The 24,146-nt window shown below is 36.1% G+C and overlaps 1 protein-coding gene across 5 annotated transcripts in view; it reads left to right on the top strand.

The window, feature by feature from the left end:
- The window catches only part of CSMD1 (CUB and Sushi multiple domains 1), a 1,148,093-nt gene that overhangs the window by 1,045,781 nt on the left and 78,166 nt on the right, over positions 1 to 24,146 (top strand). For all 5 annotated transcript variants that reach the window (XM_040551456.1, XM_040551454.1, XM_040551453.1 and 2 more), the window contains 3 exons: positions 2,187 to 2,375; positions 9,856 to 10,041; positions 18,937 to 19,131. In XM_040551456.1, coding sequence (XP_040407390.1) covers positions 2,187 to 2,375; positions 9,856 to 10,041; positions 18,937 to 19,131 — 570 coding nt within the window. The remainder of the gene's footprint in view (positions 1 to 2,186; positions 2,376 to 9,855; positions 10,042 to 18,936; positions 19,132 to 24,146) is intronic.

Genomic DNA, 24,146 nt, shown 5'->3' with positions numbered 1-24,146 from the left:
CATTTGGTCACCCTTCATATCTTTGGGTATTTTTTATTTATTACCTTGTGTGTGGTTCTTTAGTTAGCGTGTCAGTTTCTGTTTCTAGAATCATAGAATCATAGAATCATTAAGCTTGGAAAAGACCTCCAAGATCATCTGGTCCAACCATTGCCCTACTACCAACGTCACCCACTAAACCATGTCCCTAAGCACTAGGGGACATGTTTTCCTTAAACACCCCCAGGGATGGTGACACCACCACCTCCCTGGGCAACCCGTTCCAATACCTAACCACTCATTGTGAGGAGAAGTGTTTCCTAATTTCCAACCTAAACCTTCCCTGGCACAACTTGAGGCCATTCCCTCTTGTCCTATCACTAGTTATGGGCGAGAAGAGGCTGACCCCCAGTTCCCCACACCTTCCTTTCAGGTAGTTGTAGAGAGCAATAAGATCTCCCCTGAGCCTCCTCTTCTCCAGACTAAACAACCCCAGTTCCCTCAGCCACTCCTCACAGGACTTGTGTTCCAGGCCCTTCACCAGCTTCGTAGCCCTTCTCTGGACACGTTCCTCAATGTCCTTCTTGTAGTGAGGGGCCTAAAACTGAACATTGTACTCAAGGTGCGGCCTCACCAGAGCACAGTACAGGGGAATGATCACCTCCCTGGTCCTTCTGGCTACACTGTTCCTGACACAAGCCAGGATGCCATTGGCCTTCTTGGCCACCTGGGCACACTGCCGGCTCATGTTCAGGTGAGCATCAATCAGCACCCCCAGACCCTTTTCCTCTGCACAGCTTTCAAGCCACTCTTCCCCAAGCCTGTAGCGCTGCATGGGGTAGTTGTGGCCAAATTGCAGGACCCAGCACTTAGCCAATTTGAACCTCAATCCATTGGCCTCTGCCCATTGACCCATCCTGTCCAGGTCCCCCTGCAGGGCGTTCCTACCTTCCGTCAGACTGACACTTCCCCCCAACTTGGTGTTGTCTGCATACTTACTGAGGGTGTTCTCAATTCCCTCATCCAAATCATCAATAAAGATATTAAAGAGGATGGGCCCCAACACTGACCCCTGGGGAACACCACTGGTCGCCAGCTGGATTTCACTGCGTTCACCACCACTCTCTGGGCCTGGCCGTCCAGCCAGTTTTTTAACCTAGCAAAGAGTGTACCTGTCCAAGCCACGGGCTGCCAGCTTCTCTAGGAGAATACTGTGGGATACCTTTTCAAAAGCCTTGCTGAAGTCTAGGTAGACTAAGTCAACAGCCTTTCCCTCATCCACCAGGTGGGTCACCTGGTCATAGAAGGAGATGAGGTTGGTCGGGCAGGACTTGCCTTTCATGAACCCATGCTGACTGGGCCTGATCCCTGGTTGTCCCACATACATTGCGTGATTGCCTTCAAGATGACCTGTTTCATCACCTTCCCTGGCACCAAGGTCAGGCTGACAGGCCTGTAGTTCCTCGGTTCCTCCTTACGACCTTTCCTAGAGATGGGCATCACATTAGAAAGTCTCCAGTCATCCGGGACCTCTCCAGATGACCATGACTGCTGATAGATGATGGTAAATGGCCCAGCAATCGCATTCGCCAACTCCTTCAGCATCCTCGTGTGGATCCCATCTGGCCCCATGGACTTGTGACAGTCCAGGTGGAGCAGCAGGTCTCTAACTGTTACCACCTGAACTGTGGGGGGAGGTTCTTCTGCTCCCCATCCCAGACTTCCAGGTTGGGTGACTGAGTACTCCAAGGATAAGTGGTCTGGCTAGTAAAGACAGATGTGAAGAAGGCATTAAGAACCTCAGCCTTTTCCTTATCATCTGTATTCATGTTCCCCCCTGCCTCCAGTACAGGATGGAGATTCTCTTTGGCCCTCCTCTTGCCGTTAATATATTTACAAAAACGAATTTATCATATTTGAAGTAGATTGTTTACTAAGTCAGAGTGATTTGCTGAACAAACTATGTTTCCTGATTGCAACTTCCTCATGTCCAAGAGCATAAACGTATAAAATATGTTTCCGAGCTTCAGAATATTTGTGCATGAACATGTCTGAACCTCCAGTTAGGATTCCAAAATTAATGTAAAGCATTCTGCACTAATTTTAATGGCATTCAGTTTGCATGTGTCATAAGTAATGTAAACTTCGCAAATTAAGTACACTTTATGTGTTTTTAATTTATTTTTATTTATTTATTTGTCATTTAGCTCCCTATTGCAGTTTAAATCCTATCTTGAGGAATGGTGGAATTGTAAATAAAACAGGCGGTCCTGCTGGAAGTAAAGTTCATTACTACTGCAAACCTGGGTACAGAATGATTGGTCAAAATAATGCAACATGTAGACGTCGCCAAAATGGCATGTATCAATGGGATTCTCCTGTGCCAATCTGCCGAGGTAAGATATTTTCTTGTTGAGTATGCTTCTATAATTTCATTGCAAATATTTTACAAAACAAAGATGCAGCCTGTAAATACTTCTGTATGCCAAGAGACACACTGACATCATGAATTTATCCAAGTACCTATTGACTTGCTTTCTTAAGGTATACAGAACTGAAGTATTAAGAAATAGATCAATGCAATCAGATACAGACCAAATGAAAAATACATTGTTAGGGTTTTTTTTTGTTTGTTTGTTTGTTTGGTAAAATACATACCTCCAAACAGTACGCAGCTCATCGTATCATTGTTAGAACAGGTTTTATACAAATTCAATAGTTTTCAGGCGTTGATTTGATTATCTTAGAAAATAATCAGTAGTTCTTTAAAGACATCATCTGTAACTTCTGCTTTATTTATTTATTTATTCTGGAGTTAAGCTGGGTCTACTTCAACTTTTTCCAGACATCTGTTAAAAGTAGTTAACATTTGTCAAAAAATTACATATATTTTTTAACATAGAGGACTAACATAAAGTAATATGAAGCAGATAAGCACAGATGTGGGAGGTAAAGAATGCAATTCTGTTCAAGATTAAGACTAAATGTAACCATCTCTATGTGAACACAAGTTTTGATTTGCTTAAACACAGAAGTCTAGTGTCATTTGAGGTGTCCTGAGTTATTTTACCTGTCCTCCAGCTACCTGTCCAGAAAGACACAAGCTCCTGTGTTATATCCACTAAACCTGTTAGATGTCTTGAGGCCTAAGAGTATCTCAAGTAGCTGTATACAATGGAAAAAGGAAAAAAAGTCTGTTGAAGTTAATCCAGTTAAGAGTGTCAGAAACTTCGGGAGTTATTCTGCTAGCTAGCCAGTATGTGTCTTTTTTTTTTTGTAGACATTGAAATTTTGGCATCTTACTTTGGAGCTTAGATACTTTGAGTATATGAGGACAGACAATATTCTGTGTGTGCTATTTAGGCTGGAGGGGTTGAGACCGTAAGCTTTAGGACCCCGTGTCATACTTTTCCCCAAAATTAAAGACCTCATGATTCCTCAGCTGTCAACAATTATATACAGTTTTACCCCATTACCTTTCTGCTGCTTATCCACCCAGATGATGGAAACCTGCATACTACTACCAGTATTGTTCAGACAGATTGAAAATATTGAAAATGTGATGCTCCAACACTTAAGAATTGTTAGAAAAATTAGTGCATTTTTTTCTTACCTTCTTTTTTGAGACTAGTCCAATTTTAAGTTGTTTTTTATTTTATGTTTTTAGCCTTTTTCATTTTATGTTCACATTTTAATACTAGTTGGAGAGAGGTTTGTCAGCTTGCCATTTTAACTTGGAGAACTACATCTTAAAGTAATGAAGTGTGCAAAGCATGGAAGAGTTCTGAATAAAAGGGAAAATAGTCCTTTGAACAAGTTAAGAAAAAAAGACCCTAATTTTAAGAACAGAATGGAAAAATTCACACAAAGTCAGAGGACAAATGGAAAGATATGTGCATGACTTCACACATTGGGTCCCAGAACTTGATCATGGATAACCAGGGAAGAAAGTCCCTGAAAGAAATAAAAAATTTAGAACAAAAATTAAACTAACTCAACAAATGCATGAAATACAACACACTCGTAGTCTATCTTTGTTATTTTATCAGTATGTACAAGAAATATCTGTGAGATTTTAGAAATGCATTATGTTAACAAATACAGTTTCTTTCATTTTAAGCCATATTTATAATTTCAGCAATACTTGTAGCTAGGAGTATATAGATTTATTTGAGGAGTAGGAGAAAGAAGATTCAGGAGATAGAGAGTGTTCTTCATCTTTACTAGAAATTTCCTATGAATGTAGAACTCAAAAATTTTAATATTATAACTGACCTGATTGTTTCAACTTGGATATCTGGATGAAGAATATATTTTTTCAATAAACTGAAATTAAAAGTATTGTTCTAAATTTATTATCTGTTATCAAAATACATGCATCCTCATTGAAAACTAATTGAAATTGCACATCTGGTCCAGCTCATGGATTCCATAATTGGATGTTTCCAAATAATATGCCTTCTATTAAGTCTGAGATATCTGTAAAACCAATCCTGCAGGGTTACATTTGTAATTAAATATCATGGCTATGTCAGAACTAATGTTTGAAATCAAATTTGATTGTATTCATTATGAAAAAAATGGGAGTTCTCTTTTGCACATGTAATACAACAATATCAATTTTCATATGAACACATTTCTAATATGGGTTAATCTGGTGGAGTCAAATGGTGGTTTTCAGTGCTAGTCTTATCAAGTGCAGATGCATGTAATAATTTCCTGGACAGTATACAAAGTACTTGACTCCTATCTAGGAAATTAGAACTTATTGTTATTGCCTTTACTTTGATTAGTTGAAGCAAAAGAGAATCATGAGTTATGCTACAATCAAAATATTTATAAAGAAAATAGAAATTCTTATATAATACCTCACATTTATAATATAGCCTCACATTCTCACTGGCTTATTATTCTTAGTTTTGAGACTGGCATTTTCCAGGCTGGTCTCATGGCTTCATATTTATAATTTTTTTTTTATTTTATATATTTATTTCTATACACATTCATACAAACAGTTTTGGCACCAAAGTTCACCAATAGAAAGTAGAAAATTATCAGTAAGATTCTCCCTTCAGTTATCTACTAAAAGTCATTGCTCTTTTGTAATTTGTCCAGCCAACTTATAAAAAAAAAAAAAAGATATATGGTATATTAAGAGAATGTAATTTTCTGCTGAGAGAAAATTATATAGAGCCCAGTAATGATCCTGGCAACCACCTGTCATCTTAGTCACTGGTTAGCTTGTGTCCAAATCTCTGTGCTGGGGGAAAGTAGGAAAAGAAGGATCAGAGATGAACTATTTAATATGAAAAATTAAGAGAAAAGCCTGACAGGAAGAGAAGTTAAAATCAAAACTGAAAGCAAGACAGTGTTTTCAGGGTCAATATCGAATAGGAGCGCAGGTATCAGGGGACTGAGACATGGCGTCAGTAAGAGTGTAATGGGGTGGCCGTGTTCCTCTGAGAAACACAGTCAAATACCCCTGTAAATTCCAGATATTCTTCATATTTGAGGCTCAGCCTTTGGCATTACTCTTCCTGATTTTCTCCAACTTATTCTTAAAATAGATAAGAGTAATTTAGAGTCTTGAAGAATGCTTGGCTACTTTTCAGGTGCACCAGCTGAGAAGAAAACAGTCTTCCTAGTAGGTTTGCAAAAGAAAATTTTGGGTACTTACTTTAAGGAAGAAATTTTCTTGTCTGGATCCAGGGTAGTTATAAAGGGTTAAAACATATGACAGTGTCATGATAAAAACATAGATGATGCTAACATTTCCTTCTTAAAATTCTCATTCCGACTGGCGTCTCTATTAATACCTCTGTGCTTTCTGAAGTAAATAAAACCATACTATTGAGCTAAAGATCCTTGTACTTTTTGCTGTGCAAACCCAAGGTTATTCCAGGACTGCAGCTGGGTTCCATGTCTGTCCTGGGGTAGACAATTTATGACATTTTTTAGGGAACTGGATTGAAAACATCCATTTGCAGTTTTCCCAAGAGCCATGAATTTGGAACAACCTGCTTTTTCATAAAATTAGCTAATTTTTTTTTGTTTGAGTGTAGAATTAAACTTACCTTTGGTAAATGTTATTATGTCCCTCTTAGAACCATTGACTTAAAATAAAAAGGTGAGGTAATTAGCACTATTTAAAAGTTCCAAATCCCAGTTTCCTCTTATAATGTAGTCTAAACCTATTACCATATTTCAAAATATAAAACAGTAAAAGAGGAATAGTACTTCAGACTAAAAAATTAGAAGTTTGAGGGGAAACATGGTAATGATCTTCTAATACACTCAAAGTAGCTCAAAAGAAGAATAAAAAAAAATCTGTTACTTGTAGATAGAGGAATTACAACTAAATTTACTTCAAAATGATCTTAAGTTAGACTTTTTTTTTTATTATTTCCCTCTCAGAGGGACTAGTGAAACGCTGGAATAGATTGCCCATGGAGAATGTGCAATTTGTGTCATTGGAGGCTTTTCAGGAACAAATTAGATGAATCTCGGTCAAGTATAATTTTAGCGTGTGGGAGGGAAATAGACTAGATAACCATTCATAACCTTGTTTACACCCACAGCCCTAAACCATACAGAGCCCTGTTTTCATTTTCCGTGTTAGTTCTACATGCATCCAAGTCTGAGGATTAGGATTTCTGTGGTGTGGCTCTCCCTAATGTTTCTGATTGAGTATCATACACATAAGCCACTCAGCATTTCTTTTATTATGAATCCTACTTTTAGGGATTTCTCTATTGCTGCTTTTAATTTATAGGGAATTTAAATACTTTCAATACTCTGTATGATGTGCAATTCCAGAAACAGGTCACTAATTGATAAATGCTTGTGCATTAAATTCAGGGATTTCTCAGTGTTTGGGAAAAAGCTCAGCGTTTGACTGTTGTACGGTCTCCAGCTTCTTTTCTGTATGCAGTGAATTTGCATACTTTATATATGAATAATACATAATTATTTTAATTGTATAGACATATATAGATATTTTAAAGGATTGCTGTAAATTTTACATTTACTTATTTTGTTAAGAAGTGACTTTCAGTAACACGTGGGACATGAAAGAGCAACTAAAACTTCATCTCAGTTTCTAGGTAGGAAAAGGCATTTCCACTTGCACTGATTATCTGTTCTTTGGAAGAAGTATGTTTTTCTGCTGTGCAAGATAATAGAAACAATTCAAGTTGAGTTATATATTTTTCACACCGAATACGTATCTCCCAGCTGGAACCCAGCAATCTTATCTAATCATTAACCTAAGAAGCATGTTGACAATTCCTCAAGCCAGAAGATTTTCTGACACAGTTCTTTATCATTTTAGCAGTTGTATGAGATGCTGGAATGTTCAATGTGCTTAAATACGTGACAGTTCTAACTGTCCAAAGACTATATGCCATTTCAGTCAGTTTTTTCAGATAACTTGACATCAAATGTCAAAGTACTTGCCATTTAGTGAAACTGGCTGTGCTGGCATGCTACGTATGGACACAACTGTTCTCAAAGCCGTTAGCTGCCTCAAGAAATTAGTAGCAGCAGAAATTTTTCTTTCTAGTCTTACTTTCTGGGGGAGAAGCAAACAACAAATAGACAGACTGTAACAGGAACAATGCTAGAATGCCAGACCTGCTTTTATGAGTAGTAGCTAAAGCAGCAGCAGCAGGAACAACCTCACAATGTAGCAGTACAAGATTCAGCAGCAACCTAGGAAAGAGGAGAGAGAGTGGAGGACTGAGGTATGACACTGAGAATAGAAGTGGTGAAGAAATGTTACAGGAAAGCATAAATTATGAGGTGCCTTATTACATGGAACATTATATCAGACCCTGCACAACTGATAGACTTACCTGGATGTGTCTTGGGCATTGTACGTCTTTGATTCTTTAAACTACCTTGTATGCAAGAGCTATTCAATCTTGAACTTATGTGGTGGCTTCACAGTGTCTGGTAGATCACCTCCACCATGCCACTCTCTTATTCCCCCCCCCTTCAAAACAGCCAGGGGTGAAAATTGAATAAAAAAAGCTTGTGGATTGAGATAAGGACAGGGAAATTGCTCACCAATTACTGTCATGGGCAAAAGAGACTTAGCATAAGGGAGATTAATGTAATTTATTACCTATTGATAATAGACTAGAGCAGTGAGAACAAAAAGCAAGCTAAAAACACCTTCCCCCCCCATCCACCCTCTTCTACATCCTCCCTCCGAGTGGTGCAGGGGAACAGGGAATGAAGACTGTGGTCAGTCCCTAACACTTTGTCTCCATTGTTCTTTCATGGTCACTCTCTGCCCCTGCTTCAGCTTGGAGTCCCTCCCAAAGGATACAGTCATAGGATCATAGAACAGCTTGGGTTGGAAGGGACCTTAAAGACCATCTAGTTCCAACCCTTCTGCCAAGTGGAAGGAATGCCACCCACTAGATCAGGTTGCCCAGAGCCCCATCCAACCTGTTGTATACAGTAATATAGTAACTAAACAGACTTCTGTTTTTTGGGGGAGGGTGGTTTTCAGTTTGTTTGTTTGTTTGGTTTCAGATGATATAATCAATTCTTTTTGTTTGCTCCACAGAAACTGCTGAATTATTTTAAGTTACTTTATGCTTAAAGTATTCAGAAGGAACTAGAATATGGTCCAGCTATATGTACAGATATATGCCTTCATGAGTGTGTGAATAGACATATAGTTCTGCCTTTTGGTTTTATAGAATTAAATGGGTGCATGCTTAACACAGAGATCGGAGCTTTGATATCAGAAAGAAGACCTAAGAAGAAGTTGACACAATAAGTTAATCTTAACTCAATTACATTGTACATCAAGTATTCAGACACATTGCCACAAGGCAGAAGAGAGCTGAGAGGTTTGCTGGGAGAGGCAGGGACATACTGCAAAATTATGGAGACACTGAAATATTTCAATAAGCATGACTGAAGTGGCGAATGCATAGGCATTTTTATGAGGTAGTAAGACTGACAGTTTAGCTTTCTGTCAATTCAGCATGTAAATAAACATTTTATGAGTGTGAAATTCTTCTTACATGACTGAGGCTGAGACATGAGTCAGTTCTAGTTGTAGTTAAAAAGTATGAGTTTGAAAGAATAAGTGCTGGTCTGGAGAGAAATTCTGCGGAAACAAGTTAAAATAATTGGGAGTATCAAAACAATTGTCAGTGAGACCTAATATCCATTTTGGAGACATGAAAAATAGAGAAAATTCAATATTGAACCTGTTTGAAATAATTAATTTACTTCATAGTATCTAAAACTAATGCATTTAAATTCAAATTGTTTAAAATTCTTAAGCGAACTAGTAAAATACGTAAATTATTGTTTGAATAGCTCTTTACTTTACTGGAACTCTTCCTAATCTACCAATATATTTAGGTGATTTTCTCATCAGAGAAAAATGTTTAATTGATTTAAGTATTAAATGTTGTTTTATATGTCTAGAACAAACAAATACTAAGTTCTATTTACAGTGCAGGAATGAAACCCAGAGAGAATGGAAGCAGACTAATAGGAAGCATTTATGAAATTTCCAGTTCACTGTTTCTAGGATCCAGTCACTTTGGACACTTTCTTGATTTTTCCCTGAGAAATACACCACTGCCCATAGTCTGTGTTGAAATTTCTGTCAATGGTTAGGTTAAACAGCCAATAGTAATTGGATTAAACAAAATAATGATTTAAAAAATGTCTGTCTGTTAGATGAACTTCAAAATGTTTATCAATGTTTTAAATACTCTTACGCTTGTAGGAATGTTGTAAACATGGTAAATTCATTTCATTTGTTATGAATGGGCTATGTGAGAAAAAAAAACACAAATATGAGACAATGCCAATGCTTTATCTTTTCCTTTCCTTTCTTTCCAGCTGTATCTTGTGGTATTCCTGAATCTCCTGGGAATGGTTCAGTTATAGGTAATGAATTCACTTTGGGCAGTAGATTGATATACGAATGTAATGAGGGCTTCAAGTTAGAATCTAGTCAACAAGCAACAGCAGTATGTCAAGAAGATGGATTATGGAGCAACAAAGGGAGGCCACCTGTCTGCAAATGTAAGTAGGCATGTGTTTCTCAAGCATATTCCCCTTAAACTGATTCAGGAAAATCTTCAGTGGTGGTGCTTAGATTTTTACATACACATATCTGCTGAACTGACCATTCAGGAACATATAATCATTCATCATGTAGCAAAATAGAAGAGACCTATTCAATTTGTTTAATAATAATAATAATAACAACAATAAAGTTTATCTTCTTAAAAAAATTCCAACTTAAAATCTTCACGTAATTCAGTTTCATGTGTTTTTTTTCTTATTATGGATAATGTGCTTTTCACCATCTTCACAGGTTAAAGTTACAGTCACCAACTGTAATTTAGTTTAATACAGCTTCTAAACTAGTAGAAGAAAAAGCTATTTATTAAAATACTGCTAGTGTAGATGAGTAAGCAGAGTAAGAGTCCTTTAGTCTTGATTTTTGTCTTCCATCAGAACTAGCCACTATAATGTGGGCTGCTTTACTATGTTACATGGCATCTTATATGCATTGGGTTACCTCCATCTGTCTTTGTGCTGGATCAAAACAATAACTAACTTACTTTGAGTATGTGACTTGAAATGCTAATTAGAACATAATCTTAAAAGTATTAATTTGTATAACACTTTACTTACAATTTTTGAGAGTTAGTTTAGAATCTAGAATCGAAAGTGTATATATGTGCTTTCCAGATTCTGAATTTCAAAAACACTTCAGTTTTTCAAACAAGTAAAATTAAACTTACTTTTAAAGAAAGAGTAAAATGGTGTGATTATGACAATTGTGCAATCATTGCTGCTCCTTCCTCCTCACACTTTTCCTCTGCACCAGTGTGGGTCTTCTCCACAGGCTTCAGGATAGTCCTTCAGGATAAACCTGCTCCAGCATGGGTCCTTTATGGGCTGCAGTTCCTTTAGGAAATATCCACGTGTTCTGGGGTGGTGTCCTCCATGGGCTGCAGTGTGGGTAGCTGCTCTGGAATGGTTCTCCATGGGCTGCAGGTAGACAACCTATTTCACCATGGTCTTCTCCATGGGCTGCTCTGCTCCGGTAGCTGGAGCACTTCCTCCCTCTCTTTCTTCTCTGATCTTTGTTTTCACACTGCTGTTTCTCACTTTTTTTTTCTTCCCTTTTTTCTCTTCTCTCTCCTTCTCTGCCTGTGCAATCTTTTGCCTTTTCTTAAAAACACTTTCCCAGAGGTGCCACCAGATTTGCTGATGGGTTCAGCTATGTACTGTGTTGGGTTCATTGTGGAGCCAGCTGGAATTGGCACAGGGCCCCTTCTCACAGAAACCATCCCTACACCTCTGCTGCTGCCAACACCTTGACACCTACACCTAATACACTCAGACACCTCTTTTGTAAAGTTAACAGTCTTGCTGTGATTCATCCTCATTGTTTCTTCATTGTTTTTGGATTGGTGATTCTCATTACTGTTCCCTAGACAATCTCCAGTTGATCTACATCCTTCTTGAAGGACAGCGTCTAAAACTGAACACAGCATTTCCACATAAGAAGGATTATTTGAAACCAGCTGTGATCACACAAGCATGCTCTGTATTCAGAACCATGCACAGAGGGAAGGCAGTGCTCTCATGTATTGAAATGCACTTCATTATCTCAGAAAAAAATTGTCAGAGTACAAAGAACATAACTTGAATGATTAATCAGCAGAAATGTCAACAATATTTTTTTGAGGAAAGAGGAAGTTTAAACTACCTTGCATTTAAAAATACTGAATTAACAGCAGTATATCTGCAATGCAAAAGGAGTAGCCAGTATTTTTGAAAATATTGAGTGTTACACAGTGACACTCCGTAAACTGAGCTTAATTGCTATGTTTAGCACAACTTCCAATGTTATAAATTTTGTTTAATATTTATAATATCCTAACAAAGTTTCTAAAAGTGCATTCAGTTTGAAAAAGATTCCTATTACTTAGTAAAATGAGAAGCGATAAAGTAAAAAGGCTAATGACCTACATGGTAATATTAACGTCAGTATTTTCAACATGGATCACTATTCAGAGGTACGTGTGTGTTACTTAAGATTACTTATTTGCAAAATGCTGAAAAGCTTAGACAATCATCACAATAACCTGTTTTTGTAGTAATAAATTTATTTAGTCTCCAGACCTAGATAGAAACATCTCAGACTTGATGAGCAGAAACCACAGCACAGAAAGTTAAATGGTAAATAAATTATTTCATTTTATCCCCAGGTCTATTAAAATGAAGGTTGAAATCAGTACAGTTTGTTCTGCAAGGTATCACTGATAATACAGTGCCTGAGGCAGATGTTTGAAATTCCTTTATTTTCATTAAATGTATTTACACCAGGTTCCAGTCATGAGAAATAAGATTCATGCTAGTATGAATCACAAGCAAGACTAGTTCATGGTGGTATGAATGTCACAGTAAGACACAGATGAATCATGGATATTAAGCTATTGGATTTAATTACATGAAATACCAATCAAGAGATAGCTATTAGGAAAGCTTAACTGAATGGCAAGTAAGTCACTTGCTTCGGTTATTCTACATAATGATCTTCAGCACATGATGACAGGAACTGGAGGTGTCTATCTGTACAACCATTTAAAAAGCCACTGAAAGCCTTTCTCAGGCAATGCTTTAAATCTGACCAATACTCTCATTAGATAGTGACAGTATAACAGTAACTTTAGATATGAATACAGGACACCATGTAAAGTCTGCTAAAACTTTATACTGAAATCTTTAAATTAGTACATTGCTGTTGGTCAAGGAAGGGAGTGAGACCTGCAGTTCCAAAAAGCATTCCATTTAAAAGGTGTAGAAATATTTGAGAAATATCCAAGTAATTCGAATAAATCAAGGAACTTGGGTCTCAAACTATAGATGAATACTGGTGCTTACATGATATTTCTTTTTTATTTATTACTCTATGCCACATGAAATGTGACATACCTAATACCTTTTAGCCTCTAATACCTCTAATACCTTTTAGCCCAACTAGTATAGTTTGATTAGTACTCAAATACAAAGGAAAGGATGTGTGGGTATGGTTATAAATGTAAGATTGTAAGTTGTAGGTATAGTCAGCTGACAAACACTGTCTTACCTATCATCAGCATCTTTATACATCTGTACTCTTACGAAAAATCGTTAGTTTCCATCTAAAATTAAAACAAGAACAGTCTTTGGGGAATTTTTTATTTTGTCTATTCCATTTCATCAACTATGATTTTTATTTTGCCTGCTACTATGGAAATACAGATGTTGATTCTTGCGGTGACAAATTAAAAAAGGAACAGAACACAAATGAAATTTCCTTCCGTTCCTTTGAATAAGATAATCTCTTCCTATTATTATACTAAAAGTGCACCATTATAGCATGATTATTACATTTTGTTTGTGACTAATTAGTGAAAATTATTCTTGCATAATTCTTTAATGCCTCACTTTCTACAGAATATATATCAAGTGCAGAGAAATGAGGTCTTCCAAATCAGAAAGACAGTAAGATGGAAATACAAAAGTACTTAGAAGTAAATGCAAAGTTTAGATGTATTGCTTTTTAAATTCTATTCAGAGCCTCTTCTGGATGTCTAAGTTCATTTACTGAATAGAGAGATTCATGCTTGTAATAGTATCCATAACCATTTTGTAGTGAAACTAGGTCATCTAAAGGTGTCGATGGAAGTCACTCCATTCATCTGGGACACTTCTTTTGCTTTTACATTTTTTATCTAAATTTTTAAATATTTTTCACCATGTGCTTGTTTTCCTGTGTATCATTCTGCTTCTCCTGTGAAATTCTTCTGATTTAGGAACCTAGATTTTCAGTCTTCTAGAAGTGATTTTCCCTTTTCATAGAATCACAGAATGATATGGTTTGGAAAGGACCTTAAAGATCATCTAATTCCAACCCACCTGCCATTCAGCCTAGGGCCTTCCCTAGATCAGGTTGCCTAAAGCCCCATCCAACCTGACCTTGAACACTGCCAGGGATGGGACATCCACAGTTTCTCTGGGCAACCTGTTCCAGTGCCTCACCACCCTCATCCTGAAGAATTTATTCCTTATATCTAATTTAAACCGACCCTTTTTTAGTTTAAAACTGTTACCCCTTGTCCCCTTTTTCATCTTGAATGGATTTGGGGGCGGGGGGCAGGGATACAAAATTTCATAACTCACTGAAATATTATACATTTTTTCCTGAACATTCTTGGACTATTTCAATACATTTGATGTCCTAAAGATGACAGATATTGTTATCTTTTTTTTTTGGAGCCGCTAAATATGTTTTCTTAGGAGTTTTGATTTTGTGGACGCCTGATACTGGCTTTCTTCTTGAAACAGAAATACTGATCTAAAATCTGGGTTATCTCTCCACAGCAAATGAAATTCTTAGTTGATGACACTAAAGTCTGTTCCTAACTTGAATGTATTATTGTTTACTCTTTCTTTGAATATGGTAGAGAAACAGATGTTGTAGATCATTATTAAGAACTGAAAGAATTAGAAAGAATGAGTTGTGCCTCACTGTATCAGTGGTAGTAGTAGATGCTTCAGATAAAGCCACTAAAAAATTAGTATGAGATCTGATTTGATGAATGAGGTCATACTAAGCTTGTTCTGAAGTAAAAGAGAGCTTGTTTCTGTTTAGTATGTATATATAATACTATAAAAGGGTTTGTGTTTCTTTGTTCCAAAATTCATGTTCTGAGAAAAGAAAGCTCAGTCTCGAGTTTGCTCTGACAAACACTGCCTCTCAGTACTAGAAATTTCTGCTAATTTGAGATACAATACAGTCTCAGTGTTTGCATTAATGACAGTTTAAGGATGTAGAATACTTTTAGAATAACCAGGGTGACATGATTATGGCAAGGTTAGCATTTACCAAAATTACCATTTCTCTAAAGCTAAATACCATAATTTATAAACAACAGTACAATTTTATACAATATTAAATCTCTATATATGTAAATTAAAATTAACACATGTAGGTTAGACTGCATATGTTTCAGTGCTGAAATCTGTACCAGTATGTTTATTAAAAAATATATACTGCTGAATAGGATAACATAGCCTCTGTTCTTGCTTTCCTTCTTATGGAAGTAAGTAGATGCCTAACCTAGGAAATGATTTTGTGACTAATTATTTTTAGTAAAGTTTCAATTGGCCGGGATGGGCCCTGTAAATGTATAACTTTATAGCTTTTTTTCCAATAGTCTTTAATACATTCAAAGATTTAAATTGGGTCCCTTATTGGTTTGTGCTAGTTTCCCTCATATCAGGAATTTTTAAGAGCAGCTAACGTTACTGTTGCATAATGTGCATATCGAAGATTTCATTGTGGGTATTTCTGGAAGCTACGGTGCGCTGACCTATAACTGATGGTTCAAACTTTTTCTTCTTATGTGATTTTTATCCAGAAATTCATTACAATATAGTTAGAAATTTTAGAAGACTTTTTTTTTTTTTTTTTTTTCAATACTTTTCAATGTTTGGGCAATGTCTAGTTATACAACTATGAATCACAAGTAGTTCTGAAATAAATCATTAATTTTATTACAAGTGCAAAAAAAATTTGTTAATACAAACAGGCAAAGTATCAGGTATTGCATAATTGGTGGAATTTTTGTTAGAAGACCATAGCCAATAATTCTCTTAACACTTTCTCTAATAAGTCCTGACATCAGAAAGTAATTTTTGGAGTATTTTTTCAAGGTTGGGTCTGTAACATGGAGTGCTTGTTAAGGGTCAATAAGTTCAGTGAACCTCAGTAAAATGTTGTAAAAATATTAATTAGTTTAAGCATTTTAGATTAGTCCAGATACATTAGACTCATAACAGATTGACTTGACATAGCTGACTGGATTGGCAGACTGATGCCATGTTTGGAAGCCCTTTCTGTTTCAATGTGTTGAACACCAAGAAGTGCTTGATTTTTTTTACTCAAGGCGTTTCTTTTCTGCTAGCACACTGAGGCTATCAACTTGCTCCAGTGATCCTATTCATCTTTGTTCTATGATTCTGTGGTGCATAGGATTTTTTTTTCCTACAATCTTCTAATTTTACTAATACTTATGAATTTTAACCATACTAATTTCTCTTCTTTTTATTTTTATTTTTATTTTTTTTTTTATATCATGATATATACTTGCTTTAACCTTAATCTTGCCTTTTTTTTTAAGCTAATAGTGAATTTAGTCAAAATGCTATATTTGAATGATACAGTTCTAATAAATTGTATTATAAATTCACAATACAGTAAGAAAAAAAAATGCCCATTCTGTTTCTTTGTGATCATAAACAACCCGATGAAGAATGACAATCAAATATCATCAGATTTCATTTCATTTCCAAATCAAAATAGCTAGCTCCTGTAACTGAGACTTTTTTTTTCCATCCTATACATTCTATTTTTTTTTTCTTTGAAACAATAATATTTAGAGTCACAATATTTAAGATACTGCTGGATCAGCATGAGATGTACTTTTTTTTGACTTATGTAAAGATAAGCAAAGGCAAGCTTATTGGCAAGCTTATTTCTGTCATGCTTGGACAGGAAAGCTACTCAGTAAAAGGGAGGCATCAGTATTTTCGTATTCAGATTCTAGGAAAATATCAACAGCTCAATGTATTTATTAACCAGAAAAAAAATATATATAGAGAGAGAGAATTAATCAATATCTTGAGTAGAAAATATATCAGAGATTTTAGAACAACTTCCCTGCTTTTGATCCTATTCAAAATTACCAATTTCTGGAGATTGTCATGTCATTAAAATGAGTAGTTTTAATAATAATTTCAAATGCTAATTATTTTTTCTTACCTAAACTTTATGTAAAACACTATTATTCGTACATTTCTCTAAAACACATACCTAGGAGAACATACCTAGCACATCTTCACATCTGGAGGAAGTTGAGATCAACCCTTATACAGTTTTATGTATGTAAATGACAATTACCCAGTCTATAATTTGCAAGAGGGAGACTGAGAGCTAAATTGGTAGATTTATAATCTATGTGCATTAAATCCAGCTTCTCTTAATAGTGTTTTTTGTTCGTTTCCAAAAGGAAGAGGAAAATAATAAATCAAATTTTCAAGCAACAACTTTCGTTGATTACATCAACACAGTCTGGAGCTAGAAGTATGTTCTATACTTAGTTACAATTTCAAGCAGAAATTGTGCAATTGTGTACTGAGATCTGATAGCTTGTAAAGTGTGCTTGCAACAAGATTCTAAGTGTATTTGTAGCTGAAGAATAGAATAAATTACATACTAACTCCAGTACAAGATTAAAAGGAATTGTCTGTGTTGCTCATTTACATATGCTGAAATAGTTGAGCCTCTTATCTCTAAGTGTCTTAAGATATCCCTATGGTTAAGACTAATTTTTTTTACTATTAGACTGAATACGAAGCTTGCTTTCATCTTTGAAAGAACTATATTTCTCAATAAAACTACTACTTGAAAGAAGAAGCGATAAAAATGTTAATTTTATCAGGGTATTAAATGCCTGTTTAGAATAATTTTAGTCTTCTGACAGACTTACATGATTTTCACTCTGAGGTGTTAAGTGAAGTTTTTTAATGGGCTTTTAATATTTAAGAACAAACAAGAAAGAACTGTTTCTTGGTTAATAGACAGTAATCTTTGAGTAGCTATGAAACATAGTTTAGTACCGGTATCAATTTAAATTAAATTAGGAAGTAGGAAGTCGTCCTTTAACCTAGGAAACTGTTTATAACTATTCAGAATATTTTTATAAAGGACAAAGTGAAGTACTCTTAAGTTGCAATTTGATTGTATACTAGCAATCCTTCTTAAGACATACTGAAAAAAATGTAAAAACATATTCTAAAATTTCAACTCAACGTAATTTTCTAACTGGTCATTTGGAAAAGTTCTCAAGATGATTTCCTTTTCATAAGTTCTTGCACATCTTCACATATATGCTATGTTGCCAGCGCTATGTTTCTTAGATGCTAGAATTTGCCATGGGTAAAGTAACTATTGGAAAAGATATAATTGTAGTATTACTAAAGCTTTCTGAAAAGTGGTGGTAATCTAGTTTTTAGATTTTTACAAGATTTTTTATCACTTTCTATGTATTTCAGTAATAGCCTGAGCTAGTCTCTTTCATAACATATTCATACTCATAATTCATGTCAATATCTTAAATATCAAATATGCCATGTTTTATGTTGAATTGCAGAGCATTAATTTGAAACTGGTTGATAGCTATCGTAAGCCTTATGAAAAACATTAACCACAGTTCTTACTTACATGCACCAACTGCATTATCTTACAAAATCTGAAATACTAAAAACCACAGAACTGAAATCACTCTAAAAACCTTAAAACCTTTCTAAATGTTTTTTTTTTTTTTTTTGGCAAGTGTTCTAAATTGGAATGTAATCATTTTCCCAAATACCCACAGTATACTATTTTCTGTTAATTAGCATTTGAATGTGTGTTAACAGCTTTTCTGACAACCTGTTTTAAGACCTTGTTAGAGCTTTTCTAAAGCAAATAGCATGGACAATTAAAACAAAACAAAACAACAACAAAAAAAACCACCATTTGAGCTTTTGCAAAAATTACACAGCAATATTTGCTTTTACTTTAAAACCACTGTAGGTTTTTTTTGTCTGTGAAATGCTTAAATAAATAGTTAGAGCATGACTGTCTGTCTTTATTCCACTGCATCACTCTAAATGAAAATGTACTACATAATTCTGCCTAATTTGCAATAGTAACTATATGATATTCATTATTTTCCTAGAACTTGTATTTCAAAAATGCTTATGGTGTGCTCAGTTTTTGATTGCGAGACTTCTGCCAGTAAGGCAAGACATTTTCTGTGAAGAAATGTCGTGGTAGAATGCTAATATTTAAGTGTCTTTTCTTCACAGCTGTAACTTGTCCAAGCATAGAGACTCTGCTTTCAGAACATGTTGTCTGGAGACTGATTTCTGGGTCACTGAATGAGTATGGAGCTCAAGTCATGCTCAGCTGCAGTCCTGGATATTATTTATTGGGTCAAAGACTCATACAGTGCAGGTCTAATGGAACCTGGAGTGTAGGCAATGAAAGGCCGAGTTGTAAGGGTAAGGAGCATACTTGTTTACAGAATCTACTATACTTTTTAATACATATATTTTATTTTATAAATATATTTATTTTATTTTTTTAAAAAAGTTCTTATGCTATCAATTTCCTGTGAGTAACAGAACATGAAATTTTCAATTACTTGTTAAAATTAGTTGTTTCAAATTCTTTATGTGTAAAGTACAATAAGAAGTAATAATAAGATCAGTCTGAACAATGGTTTATTTCTGACTGGATTTATTTAACTAGCGGGTAAGTATTCAGAGAATAGTAGGAGGTAATGTTATTACTTTAGAAGATTTCAGATTAGAGTTATATTATATTAGAAGGTGATACTGCCTTGATGTCTTGATGAAACATGGAAACAGTACACTTGGAGAAACACACACAAGCTTTTATATTTAATAAGGTCTTCATTCACATGTATCATAATTTATGTCAGTCCTAACTTCAGACGTTCAAGGATTTAGAGAACATCAGTGCGCTCATACAGTTGTCAGGGGTTACAGTCTCAGAGCCTTAGTGAATTCCCCCCAGACTTCATTTTTTCTCTCTCCTTTTTTCCAGGGTGTTATTTGCCTTGGTTGGAGAGGATAATTGTCACATCAGCTAGTTCTGCCACCCTTAAAGCAGATACTTTTTCTCTATTGTGGTAGTACTTACACATCCACATAAGGTAAATGTGGAACATCAGTCTCCCACTGCATATAGGAGATCTGAAACAACAGTACGGAGAATACTGTAGGGTGTCAGATGGCACAAAGTGCTTATATTTAGAAAATTGAATTGGAACGTAAGATAACTGCAGCTTAGTATCAGAGCCAAGTACTCTGACCAGCTGCTTTTAGATAGAAATTAGAAAGATAGATTTAGATAGAAATTTAGATAGACATTTACTGCCAAATTTACTTATTTGAAGATATTTGACATTACACAGGATTTCAATTTAGCAGCATAGTCGGCAATATACTGAAATCATAACACAAGTACGTTACAGCAATTGCAATATACAGTTGAATCACAATGCAAACACAGTTCCTATTACCACTCTTTACATGTTCACCGTCACAACACTGGGCATCCCTAATCCCTGGAAAGGAAAATGTAGGTTAAAGCCATCTTGAGCCTGTTGCTGTCTTAAAAATTAATCTTACTGATTGCTCAGTTTTATACTTCGTGTGTGGGTAAGCGATGTATACATCTACCCATGCTGGTCTGGCAGTCTCAGGAATACAGCTGTTTGATTTACTCAGGGAAGGCCATTTACACAGCCAGCTGATCCACTCAACAGACACAGTCATCTTTAAAAAAAAAAATGATCCCCTTTGTGCTGAGTTAAGTTCAGCTTTCCTTTCAACAGTTGTGTTCACTCCCTTTATTCTTCCCTGAGCTTCATGAATACACCACCCATGTCCATCTCCTCTGAGCCTACTTTCATTATAGGCGTTTGCTGATCAGCTAGAATTAGGTGGTCGTGAATCAGATTAAATATGTTTGCACTAATCTAGAGAGATGGGTATTATTTTGATTATACCAAATTAAAGAGTTTATGTAATTTTTTTTTAAAGAGAAAAAAATCCCCCATAAATACTTTTCCTTCATCTCTGGGATCAAGAAATACTTCAGAGATATATGAATATACTGCAACCAATTTTAGTTTTATGAAACATTTTTGCATAGTAGTGGAGTATCTAGTAAATTAATACAAGTACTTCAGATATATTTTCAGAGGCAGATATAGATAGGATATAGACATATCCTTTTTTATGTTAGTAGTTCTGGGCAGGATTATAGAACGTACTCCCATTAAAACTGTCCTTTCCTATAATGGGGTGAAGATTCCAATCTTCCTCACCTCAGCATGAGCTCCCAATAAAAAAATCAACCCTTTCAGGAGTAATGGGAAGCGTGTGGCTCCAAACCTAAGGCATGGATTGCAGAGGAAATATTAGAGAATAATGCTGGTATGGGAAAAGAAGAGCAAAAGAAAGACAAAAGGATGCACTCCATTTAACTACAAATAATAAAAAATGATATGTATTTTCCAGAAAATAAAATTATTTAAGATTTTTTAGAACAAGGTTAAGAGAGCTACTTGTAATAGCAAACAGTGCATGAAAGGAGTGTATTGGATCTTTCTTGAACAATGATGGGTTGTGGGATTGTGTTGGCATGTTTTATTCTATTAGTTTTGGTTTGAGAAAATGTTCTTCTAAAAATACTCAGTTGGAAAAATAAGGAAACTGTTGTATATGTCTTATAAACCAGTAATAGTTATATGGATTTTCATCTCAAGTTTAAAACTAATGAGTTTTTGATTCTATTAGCTGCAATTGTTCCTTTTGTGCACACATACTAAAAATCTTCTGTGTTTGCTGCCTAATACACAAGCATTATTCAGCTTGTGAAAGCTCTCTAAAAAGCTACCTCTTGACCAACCTCTACAATTGCTGGATATTAAAGTAAATGTGGGTTGAGCCATATGAGATGCAGTTAACCAAAAGCAAAGTATTAGGTATGTGCAGAAACCCCTAGGAGTTGTTGATTAAAGATGCATTGGTTTATTTATAAGGCAGTTACATTATTTTGCCCTCTCAGAGAGGACTGATTAGGATGTAATTATGACAAACTTCATCCCCAGAGAGTTGTTCAGTAGCACTTTCATTGGATAGAGATCATTAAGATCCAGAAATACACTACAGAGTATTTTGAGAAGCCTACTGTTTACTTTCTGTCTGTCACTGTCATGCTCAGAGTTGGTTATACAAATATAGATCCTATCTGTTTAAAATTATATTTCAGAAGCAGCAGGAGATAATTGAAACACTGACAATAAAGTATTTCACAGAATCATTTAGGTTGGAAAAGAGCTCTAAGATCATCAAGTCCAAACTAGCACTGCCAAGTCTACCAGTATACCAGGTCCCTAAGCACCGCATCTACACATCCTTTAAATACCTCCAGGGATGGTGACTCAACTACTTCCCTGGGCAGCCTGTTCCAATACTTCACAACCTTTCCAGTGAAGAAATTTTTCCTAATATCCAACCTAAATTTCTCCTGGTGCAACTTGAGGCTATTTCCTCTTGTTCTATTGCTTGTTGCTTGGGAGAAGAGACTTACCTCCACCTCCCTACAACCTCCTTCGAGGTAGCTAGGTTTAAGGTAGACTGATTTTGTATGTATCAATATCTACTTGTGAATAGTATCTATAAAGGAGTTACAAAACATCAAATTAAGGGAGTTCTAGATTATGAGAGACCTAACTGGTGTATTCATTTTATTTGTTTAACAATATGCTAAGTAGCTACCTAACAAGTTATGAGGTGGCTCATTATTCAGGTAGTTTAGTTATTGTTTCTGCAATCACTGTAATTAAAAATAGTAAAGCATTTGCAAGATGTGTAGAATACTCCATTCTACTGCGTTTTAGGAAAAAAATATTTTAAACATATGTATTTGTAGTTAATATTCAGCAATTTAGCATTAGAAGTTACAATGTTAGACTATTCTGCAAATGACATTAATGTGACTTGATTATCATTATACGGAGTGTTATCCACCTCTGGAAATCTTATATGCATAAGAAGTTTCAATCACATCTATTCTGATTACAACCTAGTTTACTGCACAGTGGTATGTACTTGATTTTACCCAACTTTCACACTGGAAATTCCATGTTGTTTTCCACAGTGAACCTTTTAAAGTATAGAAGAATGTGGCCTTGAGGTTTCATATAGGAAATTTAGCTGTTAACAGGCTTTTGAAAACAAAACCATGGTTTATGCTAACAGATAATAAAATACAATTGAAACTTTTTAAAGGAATTTAAGATCTGCATCTTAAATTACAACATTATCAATATATTTTTCTAAAAGCAAATAACATTATAGAACAGGTGCAATTAGAGTTTGAAACATTGTTAAAAGGTAATTTCATTGTGGTGCCTGTAGTAGCTGTCTGTTGCAGCTGATGCTACAGGAGGTTTCTGTGATAATGGGTCAAGTCTAGTTTTGTAGCAGATTAGATAGGCTACAATATATGTGATATGATTATGAATAGTAGTAGGAAATAAGAACAGTTCAGACTACCACATGTTAAAAAAGATAACCTGTAAAAAGACATAACACTTAAACTATCCTGGGAAAGCTTATATGAAGAGTATCCAGGGTTAAGGCAGGTAAAGAGCACAGCTACCTCTTCCAGCCACTCCAGTCCGGGACCACTCCTGCCTGACTGCTGGGGCCCAGTGCACAGGGACCCAGGGTCTGTGCCTGCCTGGGCTGGGGGATGTGGCTGCTGCTTTCCCTTTTGCAGATTCAACCAGTAGCAAAGCCGAGCATATATCACCGAGACAGACAGATGCACACTGACACACGCACACTGACATGACTGGTCACACAGGCTGCCCCAGCCAAGGGCTGCTTTCAGCAGTGCTTACACACAAGACTCACATAAAGACATGGATGTAAACAGCTGTGTCCCCTTTCCCCTCTCTGGATGACAGAGGTAGAAGTTCACCAGTGCATGCATGCACAAAGCACTCTAGGTTCTCAAGCACACACAGTGGGGTCCTTCAAGTACTGGCACAGCCTCTCTGTCCATCCAACAAACCTGCCTGGATCCTGGGCCCTCTTGCTTGCATCACAGGTTGCCCACTTACCAGCCAGTCCAGTTTGAAGTTTGCTGCAAACACACAGCACTCACGCACTCATCCCTCATGCACGCCACATTCACAATTCCCCCTTGGTGTACCAACACAGACCTGTCGCCTACCTGATATCCCAGCCCAGGCCTGAGGCCACCACTACTCACCAGCTTGTCAGGCTGAAAGTTTTCTAGCAAACGCACATGCGCTCCCCATGCACACCAGGTTGAGGAAGATGCACTTGCCCCCCTGTGACCCAGGGCCCTGCTCTAGCTACTGGTGCAGAGCCCACACTTGCTTCACTCATGCCACCCCTCCTCCCCAGCCATAGCTGGCTTGACACAAACTGCTCCTGCCCTATGGCTG

Source organism: Cygnus olor, chromosome 3 (assembly GCF_009769625.2).
Source record: "Cygnus olor isolate bCygOlo1 chromosome 3, bCygOlo1.pri.v2, whole genome shotgun sequence".
NCBI classification, from domain to species: Eukaryota; Metazoa; Chordata; class Aves; order Anseriformes; family Anatidae; genus Cygnus; species Cygnus olor.
This window is presented reverse-complemented; position numbering and strand designations above follow the sequence as displayed.